We start from the raw sequence: 12,516 nt of genomic DNA on the forward strand, positions 1-12,516 counted from the left end.
CTTGCACGAAGGCACTGAAATGACTTGGCTTAGATGGATTTTAGGATTGTTTTCTAAGGATGCAACTTTACATACAACTGACCAATAAGCTGTGCTTCATACAGTAAGTGGATCACTAATGTACCAATATCCAGCAGTAATATCATACAAACTGAGCCAAACATAAAACTTGAATATAGCTATTTTGCTTGGAGTCCAACAAAAGAGTCAAAAATAACAATATACATCAACTTTAAGAGTTAAAGAGTAAGAATAGTGTTAAATATATTAAATGTTCTATAAGCAACAGTTGTGTTTTCTAGGGTTAGCAAGTCTTTACAGAGAGGCAGTATGGATTAAACTATTTACTACTCAGCTTGAATGTTTATGGTGGTATATGGTTTATGGAGTCTGCTCCATATGGAATACCATGTTTGTGTTGCAGTACAAACATGTACAGTACCAGCAAGTTAGGGACATGCTGTGTGGTTTATGTTCCTGCCTTTTAAACTATCATCTATTGGCTGAGAGTTAGATGAGGTCTGACAGAAATACACAGACGTATACAAAGGGTATTAAATGATATCAGCTCTTTGATTACCTCACGTTCTGTTCTTCTCTAATATATGGAGAATTGCTGGTCATTGCAATTCTTCATGACTTTTTAGGATACAAAATAGGATTGTATGCTTTGTGCATCAAACTGTACCCACTTTGGGGATGTTTGGCACCCTCTTTTAAATTTGATTATTAAAAGTAATTTTCTATTATATACTCAAAGTCATGCAACGAAGCATGTTGAATTGAAGTTATTTGAGTATTTTAGTTTGATTAGGGATCATGATCTGTTATATTTCAAGAATAAAATGGCCCAAGCATGGTAGAAAATATCCCTTCGGAGAACAAATAGATGTAGGGTCAGTATGGAACATCCCATGGAAGATGTTCTGTTTTACACCATTTCTTTCTTTTTTAAATCAACAAAACTAAAAACACATGAAATAACAAAGGGGCAAAATGGCCAGCACCAAACCCCTACTGTCAGATTTGTTTCCCCCATGACCTCTTAGATTCAACTCATTCCTCTTTTTAAACTGTGATTTGACTTATAAAGTAAGAAATACCAAATTCAACATAAAAATGGTTTAATACAACGTTTCACCAATATATGAAGTAGTGCTTAACACAGTAAACTACTACAATATGCAATATGTACTGTAGGATTATTTTGCACCTTATGATGTTATGCAACATATTTTCACATTTTTTTATTTGTTGTTTTATTTAGTTTTTTATTTAATTTGAATTTTATGTCTTCAATTAGTTTACAGAAGTGACTATTATTGTTTCACATATTCTTAATCTGAAGGTTGTTCACATAATCTGTGATAAACCCTAAAACTGAATGATGTGTATGGTTTAAGATTTTGATATCTTCGAACCTGCTTGAAAATGAAAAGAGCAAAACCCCAGTGTCTTCACCTTTCACTCTGATTAAAAACAATTTTCTAATTGCTCATTTTCTTAATACCTCTCACATCTTTCGATGCAGTTTTCACACACACACACACACAAATGTGGAAACTGTGAAGAAAAACACAATATTGTTTTCTTTTGTCGGACTGCACTGTATTATATTAACCTCATTAAAATATGCAGAAAATAACTTAAGAAGCAGATATTCTAACTCTAAAATGTTACAGAGCTCAGCAAATGTACATTTATGCAACATGAGGATGGATAAATAAAACAGAAAGATTGTTGTCACATCTAGATCAGTACTAATGTGAGGGGGCAGGTGAGCCAGGTAGCTGCCTGGACGAGTTCAGACATGCCTAGGAGGGAAGCATGGGCAGGAAGTGAGTGGACGGGTGCCTTCGCCGAGCCTTGTGACCTCGCCGTGGTTTCCCGCGTCCATTCAGCGAAACAAACATCTGCCTGCCGCCGTGCTTCCAGCGAAGCGAGGCGTACGTGTTGTAGCCGTTTTCCTCAATGCGTTCTTTGAACTTGCAGCTTGGGCTGTACGTCACCTGCAGTCAGACAGAGGAAGACGATTAAGGATGTTAACAGAAAGGTCTGCATCTCAACGTTGACTGATTTTCCGGCTGCGCCATCAAAGGCCAGCTTCCAAGAAGTCCTTTAAAGGTCAAGGTCTGTTGTTGCACTGAGAGATTTTCCCGGTGTTTGCAGATGTTGCAAGGGATGTGTTTTCCTATTGCAGACATTCTTGATTATGTCAACTTTTAAATTAAAAATAGTGAGAATTAAAAGGTCCTCAAGTAAATGTACCTCATTGGTGATAATAATCAATGAAAGAATTATTGTACAATCATTGGCCACTTCATCAGGTATAACTTGCTGGTGCGCAATCAAAACTTTTTGGACTTTTGATCGTCCTTACTTCTGTGTGGCATAAAGTTAACATAGATTCAGAAATAATTCTCAGAGATTTTTTGCCTATCTTGACATAATGGTATCATTGTTGGTTGTATTTAATTTAGCTCTGGTGACCTTTGGGACTACTGAAGTATAGAAAACTGATTGTCATGCTCAAGAAACCACAATCTGAGATCCATGGGCTGCAACAGTACTCAAATAGGCTATGCCTAAAAAATGCCTACTTGGTATGCCCATAGTGTGCCTACATTTTTGGACTAATTTTCCACCCAAAACAATCTTCAATAAACTTATTTTGCTCAGTTCATTGCTTTCACAGTAGGTAGCAATAGTTTGTGATCTAGTTTCTGAGTACTGACTGCTAAATTTTCCACTGGGAGGATTTTAAAAAACGAATCCTTTGCTAATCTTTTTTATTGGAAGGACGTTCTTTTGGTACAAAATCCAGACCACATCCAATCCACTTGTATGTGGGCACTTCCTGCCTCTTATGACTGCAAGACATTCTGGTGTTATGTTCCAGATTGGAATCATGCTGCCAAAACAAGATCTTCACTGTGATGCCTGGTTAGTATGAACCTTCTTTGAATCTCTTGAAGTTTCTGAATCCCCAGTGTATTAAATGTATAAAGTTTTAGTGCAGTGTGTGTCCCTTTTCCGTATCAGTGCTTGTTGACTGATATTTCTTTTAAGATGTTAGTGCAGTAGACATCACACATTTCGTGTGTCTGATTTTAACAATGAAAGGTGATTACGTTTGAAACCTTGCTATGCCAAACAACAATTGGCAACCACTTAAATCCCAGCCCAGCTGGCTCTTTGTCCCTGTCCAATGTTTTCTTTTCTTTTTTTTCTATCATCTATTTTGACAGTGTAACAAGCTGGTTGAGGATGCAGGTATTGTCAGTCTCGGAGCAGGTATAGAGGTGTGACACTTTGGCCTCTTTCTTGGCTTTCTTGTAAAATGCTTCCATGCAATTCATCTTGGGTACCTTTTCCACCCTCCCCAATGACTAGACCTGATGACTAGGAAGTCTTGACCTCCAAAAGCAATGTCGTAAGGCTGTATACGCACCGATCCAAAGAGTGTGCCTTTCTTGGACATTGCTAAGTACAGGCCGGTATTGACAGATTTGATGGCAACAACTCCCACACTGACAGATCGGATTTCCATCAAGCCTGAAAAACAAAAGAAGGGACAAGAGTCTGGGTTAGAGGCATTAAGGCTTTCTATGTTCCACAATCAAAAGCCTCTCTGCCGTAGGACAGACAATAATGTACGTGGAAGATTCTTGATATGATGCAAGTTCTGTAGCAAATAGACACCTGCAGCATACCATAGTCTGAACCTGCACATTCCACGTGGTTTTGCTACATGCATCAATAAAAACCTCTTTCCTCAGGATGTGACACTTCATCCTGCTCCTGCAAGTGTTGTTTACTAAAGGAAATAAAGCCTATGTGTCTCTGCTACTTAAGTGGGCTCTCCAACCCACTTAGAGATTTCAAACAAGTGCCACGTGGTCTGCTTCTTATCTGCATAAGAAAATAGCGGCCACAGCCACAATAGGAAGGTTTCTGTGGTTGCCTCCAAGCATCCTGAAAAGGAGTTTATTGAAGAAGATAGTGGTTGTTTGCCGGTTTACACCTTCAAAAGACACCTTGATGTGGTTGCCTATATGATCAATGTGAAACCTTTTTTGTTACTGTGAATCATGCAGGTACTTGCAGGAAAGCTAGACAGATATCTGTTGCATATTTGTGTATAGATTCTACACTTTATGTGTAGAATCTATACACAAAGTCAGTAGAACATAGTGTAAATGCTTAGATTTATTTTACAAATATAAATCTAAAATATAAATTTATATTTTGCACAGATAAAGAAAAGAATATGTCAATGCATTCTACTCATAAGAGCAATATTAGCATTGATGCTAATTTTTGCCAGTCATATTGGATGGAGTGAGTCAAAGAACATCAATTTTAAAGGTTTTCTATGTCTATTGCATTGAATTTGGCTTTGTACCTGTACTTGATCTGTTTTGTTGGACAGTAAACTTTTGCTCCAATCATTTTCTTTTATTATTAGTATTATTAACTTGCTGGTTGCTGCTAAAGAAAAGCACCCATACAGCTTACCACTGACACCACCATGTTTTGCTGCGGGAATTGTGTGCCCATGGCTATTTATTGTATTTTATTACACATAGGTTTACCATGTAGGTTGAAATGTTCAACTTTGGTTTGATCTTTTTAGCAGAGAGGCCTCTTCCACATGTTCACTGTGTCCCCTGTGTGGGCTATGGGAAACTATAGATTTACTTTTTTATAGGTCTCTTTCAACAATTGTTTTCTTTTTGCACACTTTAGCATGAACCCAAGATTTTATGAGTGGACGGCTAAGTTTTGTCCTGTTGACAGATTCTTATGATAATAATATTACCTTGCATTATCTTTTTCTCTCTGGTCAGGGCACTGTCTTGCACAGCAATTCTAATGATACCCCACATGCTACTGACAGCATTTAGGTTTACATTAGCATTTGGCTAATTTTAGCTTATACACTAATTTTAACATACTGAATGGTGCAAGTTCAGGTTTGTCAACATGCTTGGTACTCTTCACGTGCTATTGATTACATTGCAGCTTTCTTTAGCATTGATGCTAATTTTTAGCATCAGGACGCTGGGTTCAAACCGGCAGGCACACTTTGGCAGGCCCCGGTTAAATTTCTTCAGGGATTATTTTGTTTTAGTTTTCTCCTCTTACCACAGCAATCACTTATTAATAATCCCAAAATAAACATTAATGATCATAAAATAAACCATACTACTGCCACAGACTGAATGTTCTGCTCTTTGTGTGGGAAATATTTTAGTTTTTTTTGTGGCATTGTTGTCAGTTGCTATGGCAGCGAGTCTGCGCGTAGCTGCTCTGATACAGAGAGCGAGAAAAACGTGGTTTTGAGTTGCACTTTAACGGTTTTTCCCTGTGCTGTAGAGCTCAGCATGAAATGAATCATGCCTACATGTCCAAGTTTGATTGAGTCAACGGAATTATTCTACGGCGGCAGCGCCGCTATGGATGACATGTAAAATAATTGTCTTTTTGCCCTCCAGCGTTGTCCTCATGCGCAAAATTTCTTTAAATAAACAATAACATTCAGGGGTCTATATTTGTAAATATGATTATGATTAAGTCAGTGCCTCATCAGGTATGAACCTCACCGCACGTCACTGATATGTATTTACCACTATCATCGTATTAATTACAAACCTTTCTCATCTTCCAGTTCTCAACATCCCTAGTTATCATCATGCCTATAATGTGAAATCATCTGCGTCAGCCATCCACACAAACGTACAAAGACTAAAAAGATGAAGAAGAGCAAGGCAAGTACACTCAAGCTCTCTTCTTCCCTGACAGGAACATGTAAACAATGCCTTGTCTCAACTCGGGCACAGCTGCAGGAAGGTGTGAATGTCTTGGTTTCGTTCATCCAGGTATCTCCCCAGCTGCACCCTTATGGTGCCTCTGATCCTCAGAGGAAATATTAATGCTTTAAAGTGTGTGGTTTCTTTTTTTTTTTTCTTTCTTTTACAAGCTGTGTTTACAAATACCGGGTGTGCTCTGTGGTGGCACCTGAAGCGTGCAAGCGACTCATAAGCAATAAGCCAAGGCTCGGTTGATAATTTAGGGTCCTGCAAGGGTTTACGGGGTATTAGTGAAGGCCAGTGAAAACCGCTGGTGCCTGAAAGTGGTGCCAGCAGTAATTGCCACCATTTGGTGTTTGAAGCTACAGCATGGGACCCAATTTGTCACATCAGAGACGTTTCTAGAATTTTTGTGTAAATTGTCAAATCTGCTTATTGTAATGTGTCTTTTGGGGGTTTTAAACATAGTGTAGAAAAACACTTAAGTTCATTTAAAAAGCATGACATAGCAGGTGCAAAATAATTTAGATTTTTGAGGTTCTTTTTATGTGATCAATATTAAATTACTATGCTAGCTATGGTTCTTTTTCAAAAATACATTTTATTCATCCCTGTTGCTTCCTGCTAAGCTAGATGAGAAAAAGATCTGAAGAAGCAAGAGGGAATTTCCCTCTCACTTAAAGGAATCACTTAGGCCCTTGACGCTTGACCACACATCTATAAACACCAGGGAGATCCACATAACTCACAGGCCACCATTTGAAAAGTCACACCATTGTGTTCAGAGTGAGTTATTCTAAGCTATTAAAGAGTTTTCCAAACCGTTGAGTTTCAAATATCACTTCAGTCTGGATTTAACACAAACAAAAGGTGCCAGTTTGATAACAAACATGCAAAAATGCAGCACATACTTTGCACATACTTTGATCTTAAATTATTTTTAAATCAAGCCAGATATTTAGTGACTGCATACAATGTTTGATTTATGCCTGGATAATTTTGGTCAATGTGATCTTTATGCAGTACAATTTAACAGGAAAAAATCAGATGGAATAAAAGAAAAAGTGCATCTATCTGATTGTAAGTGTGCTCAGCCGTAAGGTGTAAAGGACACACCTCCCTTCCCAAAGAAAGTGTGTCCCAAAGAAGACTGAATGCAGAAAATAATGTAAAAGTTGCTTTTTCACAGTATTACTTTAATGGCTTTAAACCAGAGCAATCAAACTTCATATTTTTTACAGATTCCCATCTAACAGAGTTATAGATTTCATAGCTGATATACAAAATCAAACATATACTAAATGTGGAAAAAGTTCCGAAATGATTTATCTTGGTCTCAATTTAATGCTCACTAAATCCATCAATTTTTACAAAGGTGTATATCCATTGTAGTATATGCTCATGACTAAACAGCTGGGACATTGATTATAATCTAATTAAATCATGCTCGTATTTCAAAAACTATTACAATTTCTTAAGCTACTAAATAATTCAATAGTTTTGAACAAATATCACTTTAAGGAAGACAAACAATGAGAACAAAATAACTCTTTTCACCATTGGATCCGTGGGTCACCACTTTGCCTCGTTCTGCAGAGCAAGTATCAACTGATGGCCCCATTGAGCAAAAGAAAAAAGGCACTTTTGGCTCCCCGCTTGCAATTGGCAAGATCTCTTAACCTTTGACATGTTTTGGCTGGGACTGTCAATAAGCTCAAGCTGCCATTACAAGCAAATCCTGCACTATACGTGTCTAGTCAACTGTGGACTTGCCATTTATTTCTCCTCTAAGAGATTTTTAAAGCAGAAAAAGTCTTTTACCCAGACTCTCTTTTACTCTTTCTTCTTTTTCTGTCGCCCGTATTTTGGACGCTAGCCCATCGTCAGATCATTGAAGCCTTTTCTGACCTCGGAAGAAAAAAAAAAAAAGACAGAAAGGAACGAAAGAGACACTCTCCCTGGGTTCCCTTTTGTCAGAACCACAGTACGGAGGTGGGGGAGGAGGGAGAAGGACCGGAGGGAGTACAGAGTGAAGGTGCTGGCTGGATGATGGTGGGTTTGGCGGTGGGGGAAGGAGCCTCCAAAAACCGCCCCCCTATCAAGTCTTTGTTGCTCACCTGTGAGGTGAAAAGCTGGACAAGATCTAATTAATGAACAAGTGTTCTAAATGAAGGACACCACGGCGGAGCAAAATGCCTCAGTCGATCTAGAAGGAAGCTGAAATGTTTCAGCTCTTTCGTCCCTGTTGTCTTCCTTGCAAATTTTCCGAGCTCTTTAATTTTTCGTACTGCCCCTTGAGCAGCCCTCTGCCCATGGCTTCTTTCTCGACCAGAGCAAAGGCCTGGGAATTTTGGGAATCCCGCTGTGTTCCTGCTCTTGATTAACATAACTTTTCAATTATTTCACAGTTTGCTTGCTTTTTAAACGAAGAGGGGCTTGTTGTGTTTTTTTTTTCTTTCTTTATTCTCTTCTGCCCTTCTTTTCAAAAAATAAGCTTTTCATGTTGGGTTAGGGCTGCCAGGCCTAATGACTGTGACCAACATCTTTGATCTGCCACGACCCCCTTGAAGGGTCTGGTAGTGGGCAAAAAGGGCTGCCTATGTATCAGCGTGGACAAAGGATGCATCACTCACTATGGCTTTAAACACCTTGAGAGATTACCATGAGAAACAGCACCCCATGAAGGCCTTCATAGTGTAATGATAGGAACACTTGCATGTAACCTTTAATGTAAAATAATGCCACAATTTAGAACTCCTGGCAAAAGACATTTACATACATTCATAACCTAAACATAATCCAGATAGTCAGAATTGTATGAATTATTTTTTCAGGTTTATAACCTTCGATTATTGGATGTTGCCTCCAAATGCCAGCTAAATTTACGAAAGCTCTTCTGATCAGCTGCAACTTGTAGGTCTGGTAAGTTGCCAAAAGGCTAGAGCAACCTTTTCAATTTAACTACAGTCTGTTTGTGCAAAAACAGCAATGATTGTGTGTTTCTGCTTCTTTTCCACGTCAAGTTGAGAATTATCCAGGCGAACACGCAATCAACATATTAAGCTGATCAGCGTAATTTGACTAAACTGTGGAAATTGGCCAAATTAGTTTACTAATGTGTGTTGTTTGGTGGTGAAAGCACTTAAAAAATGATAATTTGTGGACTTGTAAATATTATGTGCAGATTTGATGCTAAATCCAGTGGATGCAACAATCCCAGTTTGAGCTGAAATCAATTAAAACATCAATCTTATTCCTTTTCAAACTTCTGATCAATGGCTTCACGTGACCTTTTACACTGAGCAATGTCCTGTTAGATATTAATTTGAGGTTAACAATTTGATGTGATCCATTTTCCCCTATTGCCATATGTCCTTTATTTTATTTTATTTTTTCATTTACCAGTGGGTGTAATAAAGTGAACTTGACCAGGATCAAATTTTGATTGTATTTATTTAAATAGAGTTTGTATATTGATGCTTAATCTAATTGGATGGGTTTGTTTTGTGAATTACCTGGAGATGACACAAGCGCTTGATAAACTGAATTGAAATGAACTGAAATGGACGCTACACACTCATTTAATAAGGTCTAAAATCTCACTGCTACTGTATTGGGGTAGACACCAACTTTCACACCTTGACAACAAATCAGTGATTATAGTTGACAGATTGTTGGTAATAAGTGAATCAATAGATGCCTCGCTGTCACTGTACTTGTTTGGATATCTCAGTGCACGCACAGGAAGCACGATATCATCAATGCTTAGTCTAAAAGAGGCAAACGGACACACAATAGCTTCTCTCTTTATCTCTATTTCCCCATATCCAAACACTTGTGTTTCACTGACAAATGAAGGAGAGTCTTGTCAGGAGGTTATGATAACCGGATATGATCACTGTATCTTGGGATACTGATGCTGTAAGGATATCGGTGCAATATTTGCTGACATAAACCTCAATATGACCTCTGGCTAATACTAGCTTCTTTGATGAAATAAGATCATATATCGCACTTCCTTTCAATGACATTTAAAACCAGATATTTCTTTACATTTTGGCAAGGTAAATTAATCTAAGTTTCAGCAGATGAACAACAGCAACCATTTTCCAAACATCTGGAAGCTCTTTGTGTTTCTGAAAGGATCACAAACTTCCCTGAGACTAAAGGGTAAATTATTACCTCCCGCATCTGTCACGTGGGCATGGCTGTAAAGGTCCACAAGGCATGAAATGATGATCATCTTCCCACATCTGTGTCAGTCTGCCTTGCAACTTTTACAAGCCTGTTAATTGTACACTTGCAGCATCCGTGCCAACAAACGTGTGAATGTAAACGTGTCTGGCAAGCGAGTCTGCATAAAGAATATCTGGAATGTGTATTCGAAAGGAAAAATAAGGCTAATGTTCTTGTCTGTCTATTTTATATAGCCATCTTTCTTGCAACACCCACAATCATCTTGTATCTTTAATCTCCTGCATGGCGATGCTCTAGTAAAATACAACTCATTTTCCTCAGAAAAAAATATACATGCTCTTGGATGAGAAATACCAGATGTATTTGAAAAATATGATCAAAGTTTTAGTCTGGTTTCCAAAAATTTGTACGTTTGTTAAGTTAAACTTTTCTGATCAATTTTCACCTCTTGCACACTTTCAAATGTATTGTTGAAGAAAAATGGACTTGATACAGCAGAGATCACTAAGGTGACTGCATTTGGTTTGACTGCAAAAATGGAAGGTATGAAAAATTATGTTTCTAAATAATTCATGCCCATTATCATTTAAAGACCTCTACAACAGACAATTTTACAATTTCTCTGTTTATGTTTTGTTTTAAGTTTCTGTCATCACAAAATCTTAAATATATGTTGTTTTTAATAAAGTACAAAAAAAGTGTTCTTCATTTGCAAATGAACATTAGTGTAATCTGTATTGATTGCCTTAATATGGATATATCTGAATTTGCGTAAGACATTCTGCTGATCACAATTTGCATTAAATGGGACTGTTAGCATAATTATTAGGCTAAAATTGTCCATTGAATGGTGATAATTTGTACATTTGTTAATTCTTTCAAATGGTAACTTATTTTATATTTTTAGAAATAATTTTGTGTTTTTTGTTTTCATATGCATTGATGTAAGCAGCATGTGTGTGCGTCCCCTCCGACGCCGACCTTCCTCTTTGTTTCTGGGGCACTGTATCTGTCTTTCTCCATGCTATTTGGACTCCCATCTGTCAGCATGTCGTCCACTGTCCATCTGTCCTTGATGTGTTTTAGTCTCTTTTTCAGTTTAGTTATTTCCTGGTTGGGTCATAACCCCAATCCGACCCCTTCCCCACCTCCCCCCTCGTCCACCTGGAAATGTATTGTACCTTACAACTCTCACAGGACCAGCGTGATTTATTCATCCCTTAGCAGCGGTGAGATATTTCTACTTTGTGCAAAGGGTTGGGCACTTTGGAAACACCTGACTTCCAAACTGAAAGAGAAATCACATTAAGATAGTCTGCTCTTACTTTTTATGAAGTTATAGACAATTGTATGCATGGGAGGGAAGAACAGTAGGACAATCTTTATCCAGTGGATGTTAGTAAAAGGAGGTACATCCAGACCAGCATCCAAAACCTTTTCCTCCTGCGATCTAATTCTGTCCCACACATCACCTGTGACTCTAGGAGTCTGAACAATGTTTCCTTTAACTGCTTTTGCTCTGAAATTCAGGACTGTTCCAAAATTATTTAGCAAGAAAGAGTGTGCGCTTTGATCATATCTAATCAAATAAAACTAAAGTAAATAAGCAACCAGATTACGTTTGCACCACTTTGGGCTTCAGTCATTCTTTCCTGCATACTTGATATTTCGCAGACATAAATATGCTGTCACTTTTTGAATCTGCCTGTACGCTTGGCTTTATGGGTACAATATAATGGCCACCAACCTGCAGAAGTGGGACACTTGAGGAGCGGTTTGCGACTGAATGCAATCCCCTGCATGTGGCCCACCCTTTTAGTAAAATAAGGAAGAACGATGGATGGAAAGAACAGGAAGACAGAGAAAAGACTGGTGGAAGACTGACCCTCCCTGTCCAAGTATCGCTTGCGCTTCCCACATTCCTTTAAATCCCTGAAGAAATGACAGCAAAGATGAGCCTGAAAGGAATTTGTGTCTCTTGTCCTGCTTTTTTAGCTAAAGGACTACCATTACTATAATTATTAACAGTAAGTCACTTTTAATTCCTTTCCTAGTTGAAACTTTGCAACATTGGGATATTGACATATTTTATTGTTGGTGGAGCACATCACATTGATCAGTAACATACAGAAACATGGAGAATCAGTAAACCATTTCCAATGCAGATTAGTGCATGTCTTTAGTTCACGTTTCCTGTTGTATTGAGCCATGAGGAAAGGTGTAAAGAGGAGATGACATCTAGTCTACACGCCAGGAAAACGTTTTTTTGAGTCTGTGAACAACTCAGCAGTGATCTGCTGAAAGCTGACTCCCAGACTCCCTCCTGCAGCAGCCAAGGCTGCGAGGGGTGACATTCTCTCACATCCAGAGGCTGGTCCCCAGCCCACTCCCCAACCCCCCACTATTTCTCACGTGGTGCTACCGGGAGAAGCACTCCAGGGATTAGCCTAGCCAGGTCTTTCAAAGGCCATTAGAGCAAATTACAGGTATCCACTTACCAGTGCGC

At 38.4% G+C, this 12,516-nt stretch overlaps 1 protein-coding gene across 1 annotated transcript in view; it reads right to left on the reverse strand.

Moving 5' to 3' along the window:
* Positions 1-12,516, reverse strand: part of LOC102232076 (fibroblast growth factor 22) — a 27,431-nt gene continuing 14,915 nt past the window's right edge. Inside the window, exons 2-3 of the mRNA XM_005795714.2 lie at positions 3,452-3,555; positions 1-2,009 (exon numbers count right to left, since the gene is read on the reverse strand). Coding sequence (XP_005795771.1) covers positions 1,815-2,009; positions 3,452-3,555 — 299 coding nt within the window. The 3' untranslated portion in view covers positions 1-1,814. The remainder of the gene's footprint in view (positions 2,010-3,451; positions 3,556-12,516) is intronic.

Source organism: Xiphophorus maculatus, chromosome 9, assembly GCF_002775205.1.
Source record: "Xiphophorus maculatus strain JP 163 A chromosome 9, X_maculatus-5.0-male, whole genome shotgun sequence".
Lineage (NCBI taxonomy): Eukaryota > Metazoa > Chordata > Actinopteri > Cyprinodontiformes > Poeciliidae > Xiphophorus > Xiphophorus maculatus.